Source organism: Leptopilina heterotoma, unplaced genomic scaffold, assembly GCF_015476425.1.
Source record: "Leptopilina heterotoma isolate Lh14 unplaced genomic scaffold, ASM1547642v1 Lhet_267, whole genome shotgun sequence".
In the NCBI taxonomy this organism is placed as follows: Eukaryota; Metazoa; Arthropoda; class Insecta; order Hymenoptera; family Figitidae; genus Leptopilina; species Leptopilina heterotoma.
Genome location: NW_025110976.1, coordinates 83,901 through 108,259, shown reverse-complemented (window position 1 = coordinate 108,259; position 24,359 = coordinate 83,901). Strand labels below are relative to the sequence as shown.

The following is a 24,359-nucleotide window of genomic DNA, read 5'->3' as shown; positions in this document are numbered from 1 at the left end:
AATTTGTTCCAATGCCAATAAAAATAAATACGTATTTTTTTATTTTAAAAAATATTGATATTAACAGGAGCCACCGAGCACTTCAATTTTCCCATATAAAATGCATAGGAAAAATTTAAATTTTCGAAAAATCATAATCATTTGCGAGGGTTTAAAAAAGTTAACATTAAGCTATTAGGATTTATAGAGGGCTCTCTGCCAAGTAATTTAACCTATATAACTTTCAATTTTTACCACCCCTACCTTCTACAGCACTGCCCCAAAGCTACCCCTTTTTGGATATTTATAATAATTTAACGTGTAGTTATTGTGGTAAAATTTAATTAATTTAATAATTAATTTAATTAATTAATTTAATTAATTTTTTAATTTTTTAACGTTTTTTGTGGGATCTTGTGTTTTTAGAAAAATACGTATTTATTTTTATTGTCATTGGAACAAATTGCAGGGGTTTCTTGTTTTTTTCCACTGAAAAATTTTTTGGCCCACCCTAATCGTCATGCGCACCTTTCTAATACTCTTAATTATAACTTTTATTTGTTTTTGCTGTTAAAATTTGTCTAAAATAAATAAAATTAAGTTTCAATATAGATAATTGATTGGAAATTTTCCAAGGATTGTGAATTTGGGCTCAGATTTTTTCTATATAGCTGCGTATAAGCACAAAGAGGCAAAAACCGTAAGGAAACATTGAAAAAAATCGAATTATCTCACTATTTTGCAAAAATATGGCTAAAAACTGAAAATACCCAGATTTCCGAAATAATTATTTTAAAGTATGGATTTTCAACTATGTTTCCTGAAAATTTGAGCCAAATCGAATAAGGTGTTTTTGAGTTATAAATTTTATTTTAAAAAGTAGTTTTTTTTATCTACTGCGCATGCGGTTTGAAATATCTCAAAAATTCCAACGTCATTAGATTCTTTGGAAAATTTCCCATCGACTAGTACTTTTTCAATTTTTTTTATACCAAAATTGATATTTTTTCAAGCAAAAATGGATTTTTTAATCTTAGTTTTCAAAAATGGCACTTTTTATGAAATTGAAGATTGTGATTGATCTTTATGAGATAGGCACTTAAAATTTTGGCTATATTACTATTTATGAAGGTAGAATACGCTTAAAAACTTTGAGACAAATCGGTAACTTGTCACGTACAATTGTGTGATTTACCCGTGGAATCCTCCTAAAGATACATTTTATCTTTACATTGTTATTAAAATATAATTACATGTGATTTTGGACGACAGGGAGGGAAAGTATTTTTCTCTCCCCGCTATGACGTCACGGGGAGGTAAAGTATACTTTTCTCTCCCCGTTATGACGTCACAGGGAGGTAAAGTAACATTCCCTCCCTCTCGTCGGAAAAGATATACTTTCGACCCTCTAAACAGGTAAGAAATGATGTACTTTCCGTGCGTGTGTTAGAAAAATATAATTAAAATGAATTATTTAATGGTTTTTTTCATAACGCGGTGGTAAAAAGGGCACTTTTTTGCACCTTGTTTTGAAAAATATCGTTCGTAACTAGTGCTAGCAGTTGCCAATTTTTGAACGAGCACTTTTTTTGGAACAAACTGTAGGCGAAGCTTCGCCTACAGTTTGTTCCAAAAAAAGTGCTCGTTCAAAAATTGGCAACTGCTCGCACTCGTTACGAAATATACTATTTGCTTATTTGTTAATGTTACATTATTTTTACATGTAAAGTGGAATTCCTTCGAAGATGTGCATTCGTGTAATTAATTTTTATTTTTGAGACCGAAAATTAATTTTATGATTTGGAATAATTTACTACATATTTGTAAGTTTGTGTTAAAGCTAAATTTTTGTTGATTCCTTCATTTATGTTGTAATGTCGCTTATTTTACAATGTGGTGAGGGATTCCCTTTAAACGTGTGTAATGGTGTAATTATTTCTATGGTGTGTGGCGGAGGGTTAAGAATATTTGTTTTGAGTATCTTATAATTTTTAGAGTGAATCAGAATATTCTTTAGGGTCAGGGAAAAAGTGAAAATTTTGTCTGGAAATCGGGGAAAAATAAAATAAAATATTTGTGGCAACCCTGATTTATGTGGAATAAGAATTTTTCAGGATTTCATCCATTATGTTAAACCACTTTGAGTGTAACTCGTATTTCCAAACTGTTTGCATTGGATCTTGCGAGAATAGAACTGTGATGAAGAAATTGTCAATTTTAGTGCAAATATAAGAAGTAGATGCAGGTTTGATTGAAAGTTAAAAAGCTGAAAGAAGTAAGATAGAGAGAGAGAGAATACGCCAAGCGCGCCAAGCGGCACGTGCAGTCAGACTCGAAGAATTAATTGTATCGTCGACAGAAGCATCGCGAGACCAGGGAATATGAAATGAAAAATGTCAGTGAATCGATCGTAGTGGCAAGTAATTGGTCGCATTCCTGGCAAATTGCAGGCGTTCCATAAAAATGAATTGACAGGTAGCCGCGGAATTAATTGCACCCCTTACGGCTGGCGAAACAACAGGGTCACGTTCCTTCTCTGGAGATAATCTTTTAGTCAAGAGAGAATCGAAGAGAGAAACACGTTCGCACTGCGCGTTCCCTTTATCTAGGTTTAATTAATTACGTCGCCGACGAAGGCCGACAAACGCGTATCTCGCGGCATGGCACGTTGTCCAAACTCAAGGACTCTCCAGGTGGAAATTCCGCAGGGAGTTAAAGGTAACTAGATAGAGATATGGAATGAGGCTCCTAGACGAGGAGTTCTGAAGTAATTAAAGTTAATTAAGAACAATAAAATGCTAGACATTATCAATTCCAACATTTTTACTCTTTTCGTTTTCAATAACTCTGCTTGATGTTTATTATGTTTATTTTTATTCATTTTCGTTTATGAATTACTTTAAGAGAGGTGAGCCGAGTAATATTGGTTTTCACAAAAATTTAATGATTTTAAAAGTGAAAAAACAATTTTCGTTGAATCGGTTAAACATTCGGTTGTGTCATTCTTTATATTAAATATATTTTCAATATTATTCGTCCACATCGTAAAATTTTTTTCCGTGTAATCCTAATATTTGCTCTCACTTATACTTCATTTATACGTTTTGATTACATCTAATATTTATATCTGAGATTCCTTTCACGGCTCATTTTGAAGCTGAAACCTTGTTTTTTACTTATCTTTTCTAAACGTGTAAACGGCAAAAATATTATCATAAACAATGATGCAGTTGAACTCTTCGCCACATGTAAATGTAACCTTTGTAAATCCAGAAGACGTTACGTGTCGCTCTCCCTTTACCCTGTAAGTGAAAGGTGGACGACGTGTTTTGGTTATATCATCGACAATATGTCCTGATAGTGAATAACCAAATGCCATTCCACAGATTTCATTTGAAAAATCGAAAGAAGATACATTTCTTGCTATTATGATGAAAAATATTTTTGAGCTTCTTGCTGATCCTGAATAAAATCTTTATTTTACCCATATGTAACCATAAAAAAGAATTTATGAAGAAAGACAAAATTTATTAAAAATTACTATAAATATATTATTTTGGTTATCATTGTTCTTCAAGATTTTTAGAATTATTAGTATCCCAGTACCAACTGTACTGGCATTATTCCGAAAGATGACTAATCGCAGCGTTATTTATTTTACTAATTTGAATCAGTCAAGTTTTTTTCTTGACTTAACTGATTCAACAACAAAATAAAAAATTGTCACTGGTTTATCGGTGAAAATCTGTGTTACTGATTGAAATAGTGAAATTTTCACTTATTCAAATTAAGAGAGCAAGAAAAACCATTTAAAAAAACAAATTTTTTTTCATGAATTTAATTGATAATAATAGCTTTTTCCATCAGTGAATTAAGAAGAATTAATTAATAATAACTGCGACGATGTTTCTTTTTAAAGTTGTGAACCACCAAATTAATTGTCTGGATTTATTATCCCTTGTTACTTATAGAATTGTTTAAACTCGCGATTAGAAACACCTTTCTATACTATCTCATACTTGGGCTTCAGTGCTCCTATTTTTTTCGTTGTTATCATATCAACCAAATGTTTAACACAATGAAATCAAATGTTGACATGTTCTCGTCATCGCAAACACAATTTTCTACGTGCTCTGCAAACATATGTCAAAAAGATTTCAGCCTAAATAATGTTTTTTTTCTATTGTTTTCTTATAATTTTTGCACTTTATCATGTATTTTTTGCTCGACTTCGGAATGAGAACATGTATAGTATTATAGATTTTATTCTGACTTATTATATAATCAAATTTATTGTAGTTACCCATGTATGGTCCTAATGGACTGCGGGAAGTTTTTGAAATAAATAAAGAAGAACAATTTATTTACTTGACATCAATTTTTTGCAAAAATAAAAATTTTTAAAAAATAGTAATTTTCTCATATTGTTTATAATTTTAGAAAAGTAATAAAAGATTTGAAATTCGTTAATTTTGACCAAAATTATTAGCAATTTGAAATTTTACTATTTATAAAAATAATTGAATTCTTGCCGAGAATGTTACTATTTATGAAAATAATTGAATTGTTGAGAAGGATTTTTATTAAAATTTTTTAAATTAATAAGCAAGAATAATTAATTAGTAAATTAGTTAATAATTAAATTTTTTCAAGTTTGAATTGAAATTATTCAAAAATTCATATTTGAAAATAAAAAATTTTGTAATTTGCATAATAATAATAAATTGAAAATCACGTTCCGCGCACTAGCGCGCGTAATACTTGCTAGTAATAATAATAAAACCGCTGCCAAGTTGTATATTTTTTTTATAATTTTGGTGCTCATTTCATGAACACTTTGCTTCCTCATAGAGGTGAAAATAATAGAAATATATGAATAACTTTTTATAAATATAATAAAAGTGATTGAATCTTGGGTCAATCAATGTATTTTTAAATACCCTACAAGATAGTCACAATAACTTAATAGTTAAACAAAAATTTTCAAACAAAAAAGTTGAGAAAATGTCATTTGTCACAATTTTTGGTTTTCAAAATACCAATAATTTCGAAATTTATTATCGAATCAGGTTCAAAAATAGGTCAGTCCAAGGGTTTTTTAATGCTCTACAAGTTCATAACGATAATTTTAAAGTTACTTCTACATTTTTCAACAAAATTTTAAAAAAAATATTATTTTCCAAAATTCTTGATTTTTAGAAGTTTATTATCTCCGGTTAAAATGGACGAAAAATGTTCAATTAGGGCTTAAAAGATGCGTCTAAAAAACTCTACAAAATTATGGAAAAACATTATGAGGCTGAAGTCCGCAACGTTTAAAAAAACGAAAAATTAAAAATTAAAAAAATTAAAACTTTTCAACGCAAAAACGTTTTAATTGATAAAAAACATGCACCAAACAACTTTCAACCCCCCAACCCCTTCAGCACCCTTCGTTTATGGGGTAAAATGACCCAAAAAACGAAAAAAAATTTATCAAAGTTACAGATGGTCTTACAGTTGTAATTTTTTTTCAGAAATCACTTGTACTAGACCCCACTAGACTGCAAAAAAAGTTTCGCCCTCCTGACCCTTTCGGATCCCTTCGTTTATGGGGTAAAATGGTCCAAAAAACGAAAAAAAAATTACCAACATTACAGATGGTCTTACAGTTGTAATTTTTTTTCAGAAATCACTTGTTCTAGAGCCTACTAGACTACAAAAAAAGTTCCCAGTAAACGAAAACTAATTGAAATGAATTAAAAAGAATTCACAAAGAGCTTTCGTGAATCCCGCTTTGTGACAAATACGAATTGGAGCCATGATGCAATTTTCCTGAATTCGTGAAACTGTATTGAACTTCCGAACCTTCTATCCGTACCAATTCACTGGACAAGTTTTGAGCCTTTAATTTTTTTCAATTCGTTAGCACGAATTCAATGCATTCCTTGGCCATTTCTTTCGAATGCGAATTCGTTTGGACAAATTGGTACATATTGAATTAAATTCAATTGAATATACAAAGAGCTTGAGTGAATCCCGCTTTGTGACAAATACGAATTGGAGCCTACCAAAAATGTTAATTCGTTTCAATTCATTTGAATTAGTTTTTTTTTACTGGGTTATGCAATCCTAACTAACCCTTTCGGATCCCTTCGTTTATGGGGTAAAATGGTCCAAAAAACGAAAAAAAATTCATCAAAAGTACAGATGGTCTTACAGTTGTAATTTTTTTTCAGAAATCACTTCTATTAGACCCCACTACACTACAAAAAAAGTTTCGCCCTTCTAACCCTTTCGGATCCCTTCGTTTATGGGGTAAAATTGTCCAAAAAAAACGAAAAAAAAATTCATCAAAATTACAGATGGTCTTACAGTTGTAATTTTTTTTTAGAAATCACTTGTACTAGACCCTACTAGACTACAAAAAAAGTTATGCAATCCTAACCCTTTCGGATCCCTTCGTTTATGGGGTAAAATGGCCAAAAAATAAAAAAAATTCATCAAAATTATAGATGGTCTTACAGTTGTAATTTTTTTTCAGAAATCACTTCTATTAGACCCCACTAGACTGCAAAAAAAGTTTTGCCCTCCTAACCCTTTCGGATCTCTTCGTTTATGGGATAAAATGGTCCAAAAAACGAAAAAAAATTTACCAACATTACAGATGGTCTTACAGTTGTAATTTTTTTTTAGAAATCACTTGTACTAGAGCCTACTAGACTACAAAAAAAGTTATGCAATCCTAACCCTTTCGGAATAATAATAATAATAAATATAATGAATATTGACATTTTCTTATTGTCTAAATTAGTAGAATTGAGAAAAACAAAACACTTATGGAAAAAAAAAATTATTTTTTAATATTTTTGTAGAAATTTCTTGTCCCCTGTTTTCGCGTCATGGTATCATCACTTTGTAAAATTGCCTAATTTACATAAAAAATCAAATCGAAAAATTATTTAACATTAATAAAAAGCATTAATAAACTCTCCTAAATAAATTACTAAAAAATAAATTAATAAAAAAATTTATTTTTCTGCTTTATATGTGTTACAAGCATGAAAGTTTCATAGGGAATCACAGAATCGTCATGGTCGAATCATAATATATTTGCAATAAAATGAATAATTATTTATATTTTACCTCAAAACAAGTTTAGTAGTATAATGTAAGTGAAAACAAAATACGTGGAAAAAAAGAATTTTTGAAATCGATAATAATTTGCTTAAAAAATTAGTTTTTCTTGTGCGTCATGGTCGAATCAGAGCGTCATTCAATTTTACATGGGTATTTATTGTAAAAAAGAAAATTATAATTTTGTCTGGCCCACCACGAATATTTCGTTCTTGAATATTGAACTTTAAAATTCTATATCGACTTTTACTTAATTTGAAAAAAAATTTTTAAAAATAGTAAAATCCAAATTGTGCGCTACGCGGAGAATCACCCTTCTATGAAATGCCTGTACGCGCGACGACGATGGCAAATTCGCCTTTAATTCCCCCAAATTTATATCCCTTAAGTGGGGATCGAAAAGAAAGTTTGTACAAAAGGAAAATAAATTCTATTATATTAAAGTTGGTAAATTAAGTGCATTACTTTAATTTAAGTCAACTTGAAGAGTGAAAAATACTCTATAAACCTAATCACAAGATTCCACATCTACCAATATTTTCTTTTTAAATAACTTAATTTTTCAAGAAGTTAAAAAATACGTTAAAAAAACTGAATTTTGGAAATATTTTTTTAAAGAAATTTACTTCTAAAAATGAAAATTTATTTCTTTGATTCAAAGAAAATATTTTATTTCTTTTAGTCTAGAAAAGAAAGTAATGAAATAATTTCTTTAAATGGAAGACATTTTTCTTTGACCCCATAAGAATGAAAAAATTAAAATTTGAAATAAGGAAATATTTTTCTGGATGTACAACTTTCAATAACACCTTTTTTCTAAAATGTCGTGGAAAGCAACAGTCATCGAAATTTTCGATTTTATAGCGTAATAAGTAAGAGTGTCTTTTTCACCCCACTCTAGTGTATTTAAAGAATATTTATCAAAATATTCAATTCAGCTTAACTTTTAAATTTTGTTTAAGGATTTTGCGTTTAATTGTCATTATTTTGTCTGTCACGACCTACATTTATAAAAAAAATTACAATAAATACTACAACTGCAAGAGAAACAAAATTGAGAAATATATGACCCTCTTGATTTGTTTCTAGCAACTCTTAAAGAAGTGAATGCTCGTTACGCAACTTGAGATCCTCTTCCCGATGGCAAACCGTTCATTTAATTTGCACTTTCCAGTTAATTAATCTCAATTAAGTATACCTCTATGAACACTTGTCTTCTACACACTAAAAAAAAAGTCTTACTTTCAGCCTCTTTTTGAGGCTGAATTTAAGGTGTAAACGGAGTCAGCCCCGTTAGACAAGGACAGACTTATGTGAAATACATGGGCTGAATTTAAGGTGTAAACGGAGTCAGACTTTTTTTTTCCTGTGTATTCAACTTCAAAATACCTTTATGTCAGCTAAACAATTGTTATCTTGCAACTTAAAAAAATGCACTATATAATAATTAAAATTAAAATTAGCAAAAGTTATTTTTTAGATTCTTGCTTTATTAATTATATAATGCTGCTTAATTTAAATAAATATATTCTTATTCTACATGCTTGCTTTCTTTACTAAATTAATTTGCAAAAAAACTCAATTTTTTTCTTATAAGCGAAATTGGCAATTTATTGTGTTACTTTTGAAAAATGAAATGAAAATCAAGATTTAAAGTAAGTGATAATGATTAGTTGTGTGGTTAATTATGAATTAAAAATGGTGTAGCATTCATTGAAGCATTACGTTATTTAATTTCTTCTATCTGTAGTTATTTCTTATGAAGTAAATTGTGATGAAAGATAATATAAAGGAGGGTAGGCTTGTAATCTTATACGTTTACGATTGCATCAAAATCCTCGTGTGTATCTCTCTGTGGAACCACTGAATTGCGTTTGGTTGGTTACGTCTAACGCTCCTCCTTTAATCGGATTATTTTTACCTTTGAGAATAATATTTGACAAACTATAATTAATTTTCTTCAATTTATTTTGTTTTATTCTAATATTTATTTAGTTGAAGACTGAAATATTATTTGATATGTCTATTTTAATTATCTATCTACCGGAGTTGAAATTTAAGCCCTATTTTGTACCTGAATTGTAGGGTTTATTCAGTTTTCAGCAATTGCAAATAGGTTGTCAGGGGTTTTGAGTAAAATTACTGGAAAAAATTGAATTTCTCAAATTCATGAGAAAACTCTGAATTTTGATGTTTTTTTGTTTGCCTCGTAAACTATGAAATTACCACAAATTTTAATACAAAACTTTCAAGTTTTTCTATTTTTGCCAATAATTTCTTTTTAAATAACTTAATTTTTCATGAACTATCTTTATGGGAGAGGTACGCACGTTGAGACACTAAGATATTATAACCTTGTAACTGATAATACCAAAAAGCTTATTGGCATTTTGTCGTATCATTAATACCAAACTTTTTATTCAATAGAAGCGCAATAACTCCTGTTTTTTCGATAGAACTAGAGTGAACCAATTTTCTAGTTAAAAAAAGTGTTTTTCAGAATTCCTGATTAGTGTATTTATTGTATTTTTAAGTGGCAGAAAAAAGTGCGGATAACATTTACATATCAATTTTGGTTCTACTTTAATGTTCCGACGAAAATTTAGACTTACGTTAACATCTACAAATAATTTTAAAGCTTTAAAAAAATAACGGCGAGGTCTGCACGTTAAGACACACTGTGGTACGCAGGTTAAAACTCTCACGGTGTGAAAATAGTACTGTCATTAAAATTGATTTTGAATCCACAATTTTTAAGCGTTTTACATGTTCTTCACCTGTAAAAATTGCGAATATAAAGATTTCGATTAATTATTTTTGTGCAAAATAAAATTTTATTTTTTGATTAATATTATTTTTGTGCAAAATAAAATTTTATTTTTTGATTATCTTCTTTAAGTTAATTTTTAATGTTTTAATTTTTTTCTTTGGGCTAAGACCATCAAAATAAGTAAATAAACAACAATTAGAATCTGACGTAATTATTCATTTTGTTTCAATTTAAAATAAATTAGGGGAGACTGGGGTAAACCCGCTCACTTTTTTTCAGATCGGTAAAAATCTGGGAAATTATTCTCTAAATCCAAGTTAATTTATATCATTTGAAAGCTTATGATTTCTACTTAAAAAGTAAAAAAGAGTTTTTGATTTATTTTTTTTAGTTTTACTTAGAGAAACTTTTTAATTAACATATGCCAAATTTCGAAATCACAATTTTCCAGGGTAAACCCGCTCACTTTATCTTTTCAAGACGGAACAGTTTTATTTTTTAAATATTAAAATTCGTCTTATTCCCGTCTTAAGTATGATTTATTATTGATAATTTATGAGTTATATAAACATTTATATAAACAACAAATTGGTTTAATAAATAATGAACATAGATTTCATGAATTTCAACTATGGATTTAAATAGTGTTATATTTTATTAAGAGAAAGTGAAATGTAGTTAAAATTTTGGTTTTAATAAGTCATAAATTGTGTTATTGTTAAAATATAATACGTGAAATTATTTTATTCTAAATTTTAAATTTAAAACTAAGTGAGCGGCTTTACCCCGATCACACGTGAGCGACTTTACTCCGAGTGTATTCCTCACATTTCAGAATAAATTTAATTAAATCTTTTTGAAATAAGATAAAACTATACATGTACTTCGAAAAAAGACATCCAATAGCAACAAAAAAAAATTTGCCAAATAAATTAAGACTCAAAAATAATGATCGAAAAACTTAAAAATCCAAAAAACGTTTTTTTTTCTGATACCTCTAAAAACATTTGATTGCCTCTGATTCTATGTTGAATTCATGAAACTAAACGAAAGTTCGTTAATATAAGTTGAATGGTAAGTACTATTCACATTATCAATATCTCCATCTTAAGTTGAGTTCATCGCGTTAAATCGCTGGTGAGCGGGTTTACCCTGTGCGCGGGTTTACCCCAGTCTCCCCTACTAAGTATAATAGGTGTCTTAACATGCGTACCACTTTTTTTTGGTCAAAAATAACATGTTTAAAAAATCAGCTATAAATTTTTCATTTTTGTCCAAAAAAAATTATGACTTATAAATTATTTAATGAATACCTAATTTTACAATTTTCATAAATACTAGATTGATAGAAGAATTTTCGTTAAAAATACTAAAAAATTGAATTTTGGAAAAGTTACAAATGATTCTAGAAATTCAATTATTTTCAAAAGTTATAAAAATTCTTCGCAAAATTTCAATATTATGTTCAAAAATTGAAAAAAATTCTCGTCAAAATTTCAATTATCTTTATAAATAATAAAATTCTTCTTCGAAATTGAATTATTTTTAATAATTTTTATAAAATTCTTGGAAAAATTATACAGGAATTTAATTATTTACAAAATTTTTAATAAATTTCTTCGAAATAATTCAATTTTTTTTTCACAAGTAATACAATTTTCACAGGAATTTAATTATTTAAAATACAAAATTTAATAAAATTTTTCGAAATATATCAATTATTTAAAACGATTTTTTTAAAAGTCGTCGCAAGAATTCAATTATTTAAAAAAAATTTAGCAAAGTTTATTTTTATAAATAATAAAATTCTTCACCGAAATTTAATTATTTTTTTAAACTTGGATAAAATTAGTTGCAAGAATTTAATTATTTATATAAATAATAAAATTCTTCACAGAAATTTAGTTATTTTTATAAACTTGAATAAAATTCGTTTGAAGAATTATATTATTTTCAAAAGTAATAAAATTCTTCGCAGAAATTCAATTATGTTATTGAAATACATTTTTGGAAGAGTGTTCAATAAGTAATGTAAAGATCATTAGATCATTGATCATAAATTGATTTACTTTTTGTAACACTTTCTGCTGTACTTGGTTACTTGGTTGCCTGCGTGTGTCACAGTTTGCACAAAAGTTGGGTAAACTGATGGTCCCACCAGGTAACTATACTGTCAAGAGGTCAGGACCTTCATTTTACCCAACTTTTGGGCAAACTATGACACACGCAGGCAACTATGTAACTAAGTACAGCATAAAGTGTTACAAAAAGTAAATCAATTTATGATCATTGACACTGTTAACTTAAAAGTATCAAATAACAACGAATTGATACCAAAAATGTGGATCAAATAAAAATTGATCTAAATTTTTGGCATCAATTTGATTCACTTTAGTATCAATTTGATACTTTTAAGAAAACTGTGGATCTAATGTTCTTTACATTACTTATTGAACACTCTTTTAAAAATGTATTTCAATTACCACATAAGAAAATATTAAACATTTTCAGAATGCCCATGTGTAGCCATTTTAACCAACTTTGACAAAATTTTAAACAAAATATTTTCTCAGTGTAGAAAATAAAAGTTCTATATTGAGTTTTTTTATTTGTCAGGTTAACATATTAGAGTTAATTGTAAATTAAGATATTATTTTAAATGTTTTGAGAGAGAATCGTATTGAATGCTAATTTTAGTTGTAATTTTATTGCATTGGATTTTGAGATAGCATTATTTTGAATTGAATTATTATTATTATTATATATTATTATATTATTGAATTATTTTGAATTATAATTGTCTTGCATTAATTTGTGAGTTAACTTTTGTAACGCGACTTTGTTAACTTGAATAACTTGCATCTATCGGTTACTACTAATTCGCTAAACCCTCAATACTCCTCTTAACACTCTCTTAACACTCACTGGGGAAAGTCAAATTGAGACAACGACTGATGCTCGACGTTGAGATTAGCAATCCTCGAAGAATGAAAACGAAACTTACCCACGCTGAGAAATATATCAACGACGCTGCTTCTCTCGAACTCCGCTTGTAATCCCCAGGACTTCACACTAGGTTGACATAATTAAATAAACAATTCTACGTCTCTACGCTCTTTATTATAACTCTAAATCACTTTAATTAACAATATTAATTATTAAATGCGTTCGATTAATTATCTAATTTCTCGTCGCAACATAAGTTCGCTCTCAAAGGCTTCCGTGAAGGAACTGAATCTCAGCAAAATTGGAAAAACGGTCGCCGGCCGGCTTCTTCGCGATCTCTCGTCTCTCTCGCTCCAATGGTGAAAAACCTAACAGCTGTCTCCGTCACTCCAATGGGCCTAACACCTGTTGAAAAAGAATCGGGAGGAAACGCTGATATTCGGGACCTTTCGACTAACCATGCGCAACGACAAGTGCAATGCAAATCGCGAGGAATAAATTCGACGCTGACAACCAATTCTAACCAACAAATACTAAACTGAAATCAACAACTAATTATTATTTTAAGTAACGAGATTCATCGTTACAAATCCCCTCACTAGGCCAATAGTAATCCCTAACTATTGCCGAAAACAAGAAATATAATAATCAGTAACACATAAATTGTTCTTTATTCTATAACAATAAATTCAGTTCATTACATGAACAAAAATTAAGAATAACTATCGAACACATTCATGTAATCACTTAACTAAATAATACAAAAAATAATAATCTCCAAATGGTAACACTTAACTAATAATACTGTGGTGTTACATAAACTCAAATCATAAGGAACTGAATCACGAGTCTCACTGAGCATGAAAAGAAAACAAACAAATAAAATTAAAGTTGACTTTTCCGCACAGTGCGCTCTTTCAAAAATTGTGCTCGAACCTCCTGAGCAAGCTCTTCAGGCACACCTTGCAGTAAAACATTTAATTCACGTAATTCCTCCAAAATATTCCTCTCGGACGCTGACACATGTGACTCAACACGCAGAGCTGGTTGATCACTCGTTATATCTCTTTCTTGACTCAGAACCATCTCAAACTCGTTGCCAAGTGGAAACGACAAAACAGGAAATTCCTCCTCTCGTGAGCTTGGTGATTGAGTCTCCATGACTAAATCGTTATCACGCTGAAAATTTGGCACCGAACTCCCTGCTTCGATTGCATTCCTTGCATCGTTAGATGTCGAACCCACCGACGAACGCTGATAACTGCTGGCATCATTCTTATGAACATCACCAGTATTTTGATATTTTCGAGATCGATTTTCTCGATGAGCAAAATACTTGTCCTCGCCGTATTTCCGCCTCATATCTAATTTATGCACTCGACTGCAACGTGGGCAGTTCATCAACACCACTTCACGACGGCCGCAATTATTGCACATCTCAATTCGCGGCGCACGGCACCGATTAACTCCGTGACCACGACACCAACAATTATGACACACACCAGGAGGAGGATCAACTCTCGGGTCTGTAGGAATGATGTCCAAGCCACCGAACATCCTACCTGCCCGGATAACCGGTAATCCAAACTCCTGCTTAGGCGTCTCCTCAGGGCGTATCAGTCCCAGCCAAGCCGACGTCTGGCTAACCCCTTCACTCTTAAATTCCTCGACTGATTGCTGCGTGCTCATAAAACGCGGCTGTGCCGGTATCTCTCGAGGTAACTCCGCCGATCGTGGAAGAACGACCTTGTCCTTGGTACCTCCAACATAATCCCAGGCACTTAAAGGTTTCTTATTTCGATACTCAATTTCCTTTTTCTGATCCTGTTTAAGTTGCTCCAAGGTTCGTTCTGACGGTGAAATCATTGCTTCTAACTCCATCACAGCACGTCGACTCTCCCAAGACTCTCTACTCTCGCCCTTTTTACGACGAACTTCCACGCTGACAGTTTTAGGTATCGCTCCCTTACTCGTAGATGGCTTTGGTTCCACTCTTGGTACCTTTTCCACTTCTGGTAACACTATTACCTCTGGTACCGCTTCCACCTCCGGTCTGCGCACCTCGATCAATGCATCGACCACGAACTCAGGTCGAACTACTGCCTCTCGAATTGTAGGCATCTCCCTCGCAGGCAAATTCTCGGTACCAACACGATTCAGTGCTTCACTCCTTCTCAGAGCTCGGCGAACCATCAAGGTCGACTCATCAGGCTCCTCGATCGGTGACTGGAACTCTGGCCACGGTTTGTGCACACTCGCACCGCTTCGCCCACTTCTTCCTCTCGTTGCAGCTCTAGTCCTCCACATCTGCTTTCGATCTGCCTTTTTACTCCGCTGAAAATGATTCCTCTCCAATTCTCTTCCTTCTGACGCTGATAAGGATCTCCGAGCTGGCATCAACGAACAATCTGTAAAATAACTCACATTAGTCACAATTCTTACTCAATTATTTTCCGCGAGGAGGAATATATCTCTTTAAATCCGAAACATGCACTTTCGACACTCTACGATTATCCTCGTTTTTCAACTCATAAACTGACGGGGAAAGCTTCTTCAAGATTTCAAAGGGCCCCTCATATTTAGGTGCCAACTTCGCAGAAAAACGCTGAGACGCATTGGAAAGTTTGTGTGTTCGCCACCAAACCAAATCGCCAACGTTAAAACTAGCTTCTCTCTTGTTGCGATTGTAATACTTGGCTTGTTTCTCTCTTTCCTCGTCCACAAATCTTGCAACTAGGTCACGCAACGCATCTATTCGCTTCATTCGATCCGCCCACACTTCAGGATCGAGACGCTGAAAATTTTCACTTCCTCAACCTCTCGGCGTAAACTCTTCACTGGTTGTGGTTGACGCCCATAGTTGAGGAATGCTGGAGACATTTTAATTGACGACTGCACTGCCGTATTCGCAGCGTGTCGGAACTCGTGAACGTGTTTGTCCCACTCTCTGTGATCTTCACCCACGAAGGTCGCTATCATTGTCTTCAGAACTCGATTGCTACGCTCCACGGGATTAGCTTGGGGATGGTAAGGCGGAGTCGTCAAGTGTTGCACACCATACTCTTCCAAGGCCTGCTTCAACACTTTATTGTCGAATTCCTTGCCATTATCCGTGAGCAGAAATTTCGGTGTTCCCCATCGAAACAAAACAAGCTCTTCGAACGCCTTGACAATGGATTTTCCATCCGCTGATCTCAAGGGTTTAACTTCCACCCATCGTGAGAAGAGATCCTGGAAAACCACGAGGTTCTTGCACTGACTCTTGCTTGGAGGGAACTCCATGTAATCAGCTGCTACCACTAACCAAGGTTGTTCTACGATTCTTCGCCCCATCATCCCCACAGGACCTTCTTGTGATACTTTGAACTTCTGACATTGCGTACATCCCTTCACCCAATTGTGAATATCGTACCACATGCCAGGCCAAAAGTACTGCTGAATCACTCGCTGATGTGTCTTATCGACTCCTAAATGTCCCGCTGAAAATTCCTCATGTGCATCACTAAATACTCTTTCTCTGAACTCTTCAGGTACAACCAGTTTCCAATTTTCACCTTCGTCCAGGAACGGTGATAACATCGGATCACTCTTACGCCGATACAACTTCCCATCTTCCATTTTCCAATCGGGAAAACGATGTGGATGCTTCTCCACATTTTCGCGACGCCGAACGTACCAAGCATCATGAGTCGCCTCGAACGCTGAAACTTCTTCCTCGTCCTCGAACATCCGGGACAACGCATCCGGAACATGATGGTGTATCCCTCGCCGATGGACTATCTCAAAGTCCCATTGCTGCATCTCAAGCGCCCACCTCGCTAATCTTCCTGACGGATCCTTGAGATTCCTCAGCCACTTCAAAGCGCTGTGATCCGTGATCACTGTGAATCGACACCCTTCGACGTAAGGTCTGAACTTTTTAATAGCCCATAACAGAGCCAAACACTCTTTCTCGGTCACGCTGTAATTCTTTTCCGCCGCTGATAACGCCTTGCTTATATGCATTATTGGATGCTCTCCATCATCCGATTGCTGAGTGAGTACCGCTCCAATTGCGAAGTCGCTGGCATCACACTGAATCGTAAATTGCTTGGAGAAATCCGGACGAGCAAGGATTGGCGCTGAAACTAATTTCTTCTTGAGAGCTTCGAATGCTTCATTCTGATCCTCTCCCCATTTCCAAGCTTGTCCTTTATGTAGCAGACGTAAAAAAGGAATCTTCAGCTCGCTGTCCTTTTCAATGAACCTGGAGTACCAACCGATCATTCCGAGGAACCTTCTCAGTTGTTTCAGATTCGTCGGAGCAGGATACTTCAACACAGGCTCGATTCTCTCTGGATCCGGGCGCAATCCTTGACTATCAAGTACATACCCTAAGTATGTGACTCTCGAACATCCAAACTCGCATTTTTCAGGATTCACCACCAGACCCGCTGTTGCTAATCTTTGCAGGACTATCTCCAACCACCTGGTATGTTCCTCGTATGTACTCGTAACGATAATAATATCGTCCAAATACCCGAATACAACTGGCTCAAACTCTGGACCGAAAAGAGCATCGATGAGGCGCTGAAATGTCATCGGAGCGTTTGTAAGACCAAACGGCATTCTTTTGAATTGGAACAAACCCAATCCTGGAATCGAGAACGCTGTGAACTTCTTACTATCCTCTGCCATTGGTACTTGATGATACGCTGCCTTCAGATCAATTTTGGAAATATAACGCGCCTTACGGAGCTTATCCAAAATTGAATCCATGCTTCTAATCGGATAGGCATCCTTAATCGTGATCTTATTCAAGTCCCTGAAATCGAAACATAATCGCCATGTTCCATCACTTCGCTTGACCACCACTGGGGCCGTACTCCATTCACTCGACGCTCTTTTGATTATCCCTTGATCCAACAACTTTTTAACCTCCGCTATCATCCATTCCAACATTGTCGGCGACATTCTTCGAGTCCTGTGCTTGATAGGAGTGTAATCTGTTACGCTGATATTATGTTCAGTTAGATTCGTCATTCCATGAATTTCCCCTTGTGGAATAACCAAATCATCGACAATTTTCTGCACTGTTCGACGTTGCTCACGTGACAACTCACAAATTCCTGCACATTCGGCGAATATTTCACCGTCTTGACGCTGACATTTACTTTTTACAAATTCGTGCCATTCTTTGCCCTTTACTCTCCAAAGTCCTTTCCCCAGCTGAACGTCCATGTCCATCTCCTTACAGAAGTCAACTCCCAGAATCACATCCTGAGTTAGAGTGTCAACTGCTCGGAGTTCGAAAGCTTGCGAGACACCATCCACGTTCAACCACAGACTCAATTTTCCTAGAGTACTAGCTGATGATCCGAGTGCACTCTGTATTGCTGCATCTGTCGACGTCAATCGTTCCTTGAACTTTTCCGCCAATTTCGGACCTACTACCGATATTGTTGCTCCAGGATCAAACAGTGCATAATATGGTTTATCGGCGATGAAAATTCTCATATAATATCTATTCTCGAAACTCGTACCGTCCACTGCTTCAAACTCTTCAGAGGATTCAACATCATTCCTTGATGATTCTCCCCCCTCTAAGCTCATACGTGCCGAATTATTTTCAGCACTATGATCTTCACACGGATTTGCTTCAGTTGGTTGGACTTCTACAGCTGGTTCCGCCATTTCTGCACCACTGGATTCAAGAACAATCGTCTCATTCTTTTCGCTCGGCTTCACCCCTAAATCCGCTGATAACTCATCGCTAATATTTGTTTCTCTTGTCACAACATTTTTTTGTTGATTATTCAAATCATCGCTGACACTATAACTCGCTTGGATAATTCCTTCGTTAACCCACTGACTTGAAGGCAATTGCTCCTCTCTTGCATCGGAATACTGTTTTCTTTGCAGGTGTATAAAACTTCCCTCTGACTCGCTCCTTACGTCACCTGCGCTTGTTATTGGGGGGGAGACTGCACTTGTCCCCCCCTCTCAAGTTTTCCAAATACTGCCTTATAAAAACGCACTTCGGGCAGCGTGAGAAAACTGTTCCCCTTTCGCCACATACTTGACACGATTCCTTTATTGCTCGTTGCTGCTTGTTAGGACACTGCGCTGAAAAATGTCCCTGTCGACGACAGCTAAAACAAATTCGCTGCGGACACTCCGCTGCCCGATGTCCAACTATTTGGCACACATTACAAGTACCTACAAAAGGTCGCTGGCCGTTATTATTTTGTTCTAACGGTCTTATTGCACCCCATTGATTTCCCTGTGTTGCATTTGCCAATGGTCCGGTCGTGACCTGTGCTGGAACATTATTAGGCAAATTTTGAACATAAGTGACAGGCAACGCTGATAATTGTGGTGTCTCTTGTGATGCTGAAATCGATTTCTCCCCTCTATTAAATTTCCCAGCTTCCTTGGTATTTGCCAAGGCATCGACACTAACTTCGTCCTCACGTTTCTTCTCGTTCTTCTTTTTCTTTTGACTTTTTCCCGCTTTTTTCTTCACCTTCTTCGGTCGCTGCTGCTTGCGGAACTCTCATCTTGTCCCTTGTTGGTGGCGGTAGATACCTTTTATCAATAGCTTTGATTCTCTCGTAACGTCTTAACGCCACTTCCAACTCCGCAACTGAGTTAACTTGAAATCCGGAAAGATAACGCCGATATTCGGGTGTCAATCCCCTAAACACAACATGTAGCCATTTTTCCGCTGAAAGTGGATGCTTGAAATGATCCGTTATCATTTTAAGACTCATTAAATAATGTGAAATTCTCTCGCCTTTGGCTTGAGTACGTGATTTTAGTTCATCCCAAACATCCTCCTGATCTATCATTGGCGCGAATTCTCTCAGAAATAGTTTTTTGAACTTCCTCCAGGACGAGATATCGTCTCGATAAATTCTAAACCAACGACTTGCCTCGTGTTTTAAAACACTTGGGATTGCTCGCAGTAATTGACCATCGCTAATACTACTTTTCTTTTTGCAATCTTCAAGACGATTTAAAAATTCTTCCGGATCTGATTTTTCGGACGCTGAAAATTTCACATCCCAATCCTTTAGAAGTTTAACCGTCTTGATGCCTCTATGTGACGACGATCCTCTTCTTTCCCATTGGTGAGACCTTAATTCATTAAGATCCTGATCTGATTCAGATTCACTTGGAGATAACAACCATAATGATTTAGACAAGCTCCGATCAGATTTGACACTACTCTGGCTACTATACTCAACTTCATCACCCCTGGTCTCAGTATACCGATGTTTACCACTCTGCATTTTCTCCTCTTCCTCTTTACGCTGATAATCCCCTCCATTCACTACATCCCCGCTTTCAGTACGCTGAAATTCCCTACTTTTAACTGCATCCCCACCTACTTTCCACCCCCTCACTGGTGTGTCTTCCCCTCGTCCTCTCCCTCTCCACTCTTCCCACTCTGGAGGATCCAGGACTTTCCTGGACTTATTTTTGTTTTTAAAATCGTTCCCTTGGCGTTGTGGAGAATATGAAGTAGTCTCTTTACTTGACAACCGCTGATATCTTGTGGTTTTGGGTATTGCACCCGCACCTTTACCTGCACCCACCTGGATATTCTCAACATGAGATCCCCTCTCAGCACTTGGTGTATAAAGTTGCATTGGAAATCCCGAATTAGTCCAACTCCAGATACTCGGTGCGAATGTTGACGCGGGAACAACTCCACTCGGCATCGACCATGATACTCTCGTCGTGTCACCTACCCTTGTGTTTGTTACTGTTGTTATGACAGTTGTTGCACTCGGTGAGGTTATAACTGACACTGTCGTTACCACGGAAGGAGTAGTGGTAGTAATTGCCACTTCATTACCTCGCTCGCTGACATGTGTATTGACACCACTTCCATCTCCAATCTGGTTATCGCCACAATTCACTTCACTATTCTGTTCCTCCAACTCACTCTCCCTCTCTGTCGCTGAAACCTCTTCCTCCGCTATTTGCGTCCAGGCTAAAGGAAGACCTTCCAACATAAAAACTTCCTCTGACTCCGCAGCGTCATATTTTTCCATCCACGGTACATACAACACTTCGCCCAATACTATTCTTGTCCGTAATCGTAAAAGACGTTCTCGTAAAACTCTCGACGATCCTTTTGTGCTACAACGTTGACTGCTCAATTCGTTTATTACATCCGAAATGGACATTAAATCGATAGCCTGCCAAATGTTCTTGACATCTCGATTCCTGAAGAGTCGAGCGAACTGTTGGCAATAATATGAATCAGTCATGCTAGCCATCATGTTTAAAAATTTCTCAAAGACAAAACTAATCCAAAACGGACTCGATAAAATTTAAATCGATTCTCAACGCTGAAAAATTTCACGACCCGAGAACAATATGGACTGACCACAAAATAAATAAATAATTATACAATAATTAAATATATTACTCTCATAAACGTACAAAAAAAAACACAAGAAACGGGAAAAGAAAACGAGAAAACAACAACAAAATATCTATCAAACGCTGAAATCGATAAATATTCAATCGTCCTCTCGTCTTTTATTGACAAACAAAAGATAAACAACTTGGCTCGCTTACGCGCCAAATATTCCCTCCAAATTCAGTGACTGACGCTGAACAAGGAACGCTAATAACTGCTAAAGCGCAGGAATAATTTCTCGATGTCCCCCCGCTTCCCAAATTACCACAATCAACGATAAAATTACCGCAATTATTTCGGCAATTTTCCCAAACGCTGATAATAAATTATTATTAATTTAAAAAAAAAAATGTTAAATAAGTGGTAACACAACACGAGTCAATTAATAAAATTTATACACAAATAATTCAATACGACAGAGAGAAAATAAAATACTAAAGAAAAACAAACACTGTAAAATAATCTCCATTTAATTACCCTCGCGCCAATTTAACATGTGACATGGCGTCTCTCGACTACTACCGGAAATCCAAACTTGACGAAACTATTTTCTTGCCCGCTACAATTTTACAAGAATTTCGCCCACTGCGAAATTATTCTTAATTTCCGAAATTTGAGTTACTTTTAAACAGCAACGACTTATTATTTCCACAATAATTATGGCACGCTGATAAATAAGTAATCGCTGAAAATTAAGCACTCTACGGAAAAGCCGACAAAAAAATTAGTCTCGACAAAAGCAAATAATATTAATAACCGAATCTATTGCCGATTACTTGAATATAATCGCAACACCCGATATAAACGACACGATTCACTTAGTTTGGACGCTGATAATTGTAGCGTCCTCTGAGGTCGCCGGTACTTTCTCTACGTCACATCCGACCACGAGGGAATTCTCTAATTTCAACTAATACTTAAAATTTACACAGTAAAATTCTCACTTTTTTACTCTACAAGAGGTTAAAATCACCCTTTTTTATTCTTACACACGGTTCCCCTTAATCGAAAACCCTTTTCAAAATTCAATTTTCCTCCTCACGCTGATATATAGAAAATTAATTTTGAGGATTGCTTATCTCATTGTCTCAACGTGGCCCCACGTTGGGCGCCATTTTGTAACGCGACTTTGTTAACTTGAATAACTTGCATCTATCGGTTACTACTAATTCGCTAAACCCTCAATACTCCTCTTAACACTCTCTTAACACTCACTGGGGAAAGTCAAATTGAGACAACGACTGATGCTCGACGTTGAGATTAGCAATCCTCGAAGAATGAAAACGAAACTTACCCACGCTGAGAAATATATCAACGACGCTGCTTCTCTCGAACTCCGCTTGTAATCCCCAGGACTTCACACTAGGTTGACATAATTAAATAAACAATTCTACGTCTCTACGCTCTTTATTATAACTCTAAATCACTTTAATTAACAATATTAATTATTAAATGCGTTCGATTAATTATCTAATTTCTCGTCGCAACATAAGTTCGCTCTCAAAGGCTTCCGTGAAGGAACTGAATCTCAGCAAAATTGGAAAAACGGTCGCCGGCCGGCTTCTTCGCGATCTCTCGTCTCTCTCGCTCCAATGGTGAAAAACCTAACAGCTGTCTCCGTCACTCCAATGGGCCTAACACCTGTTGAAAAAGAATCGGGAGGAAACGCTGATATTCGGGACCTTTCGACTAACCATGCGCAACGACAAGTGCAATGCAAATCGCGAGGAATAAATTCGACGCTGACAACCAATTCTAACCAACAAATACTAAACTGAAATCAACAACTAATTATTATTTTAAGTAACGAGATTCATCGTTACACTTTATATTGCACTTGTTTCTGAGATAGATTTATATTGAACTGACGTTAGAAATAACATTTTCTCATCAGGAAGCGTCGATTTGTTATTGTTTAAACAAATGATTTTTTTTTGTTAATTAGGTCTGTTTTAGTTTATTAATCTAGGGCAAAAGTCCGGGGTGATGGGCAGTTGAAATATTTTACAGAATTTGTTAATAAACATCACTTATTATGAGCTATTCTTCAACCTTTTATTACTACTAATAAATGTAAACAACAAATTGTTGAAAAATAATGAAATGTAAGCATAATCCTTCTACATTTTTCTTGCATGGGTCCAAAATAATTTGAGAATTTCAGATTTCTTACCTATTATATAACATATAAATTCCGCGATGCGAATGTAAGAGATTCTTCTGTAAAGCAAGCAAATTAATCGTAAATATAAATTAATATATATAAATGATATATTAATTTGAAGCATTAAAATAAATTGGTTAAGTTTAAAGAGCAATTTAAAGCTAAGTGTGTGAGAGTATGTGATGTACGAATCGAGTCTAATTCATGCAATGATACAATTTTGAATTTAATTCACGATGCATTATTAATTAAGCAGTCTTCAACAAGTGCAAAACGATCGTTTCCACTCGACCGAGAAGAAGCGAGTCGCTGTCGCGGTGAAATTTTCTTGAAACCTGAAAAAAGCGGAAAAAAGTCAGACATGAGTGGTCTCGTATTATAGCGTGTTATAGCGTGTTTGTACCTTTGCATCCTACAGTGCACCACGGGGTGCTCCTTATTGCAAGAGCGACCTGATTCATGAGGAGAATCCTCATCTCCAATCCAATGCCACCCTTCTTGTAATTTAGTCTCTTGCAAAAGACGAAAATTCTGCATTTAATGATTTCATTTATTAAGCATTTATATAAAGCATTTTCAACTATAAGTAAAAAATGACGTAGAATCTAGACATTAGGTCTTGAAATCAGGTTTAATTATATTAATTATTAAAACCAATAATAGTAAACCACAATGTCATTATTTTTGAAAATTCCATTGTCTCCTATGTTGAAAAATAATTGCGATAAATAACTGTCAGAACTTAGTATTACCGTTGCCATCAAGCGTATTTACTTATCAAGTTCTCTGTGTAATTTCATAGTTTCGCTGGCGGCGTGGGATTTTACAATAAAAGATTACTTGGTAGCGTCGGTTAAGTCCCCTTAATTTCCTCACTTTCAAGGACACAATAAAATGCACTTTATTGTCGGAACTGGCGAATCCTCTTTTACAAACAAAGCAGATCTTTCTGTTCTAAGAAGATCGTG

At 34.6% G+C, this 24,359-nt stretch overlaps 1 protein-coding gene across 1 annotated transcript; it reads right to left on the bottom strand.

Moving 5' to 3' along the window:
• Positions 1-12,696: 12,696 nt before the first annotated feature.
• On the bottom strand, positions 12,697-23,024 carry LOC122503635. Its single transcript, XM_043614256.1, has 2 exons — positions 22,522-23,024; positions 12,697-15,219 (listed from the first exon to the last, which is right to left on the bottom strand). The coding sequence occupies exon 2, from the start codon at positions 15,206-15,208 to the stop codon at positions 13,697-13,699; it is 1,512 nt and encodes a 503-aa protein (XP_043470191.1). The 5' UTR covers positions 15,209-15,219; positions 22,522-23,024; the 3' UTR covers positions 12,697-13,696.
• Positions 23,025-24,359: the final 1,335 nt, after the last annotated feature.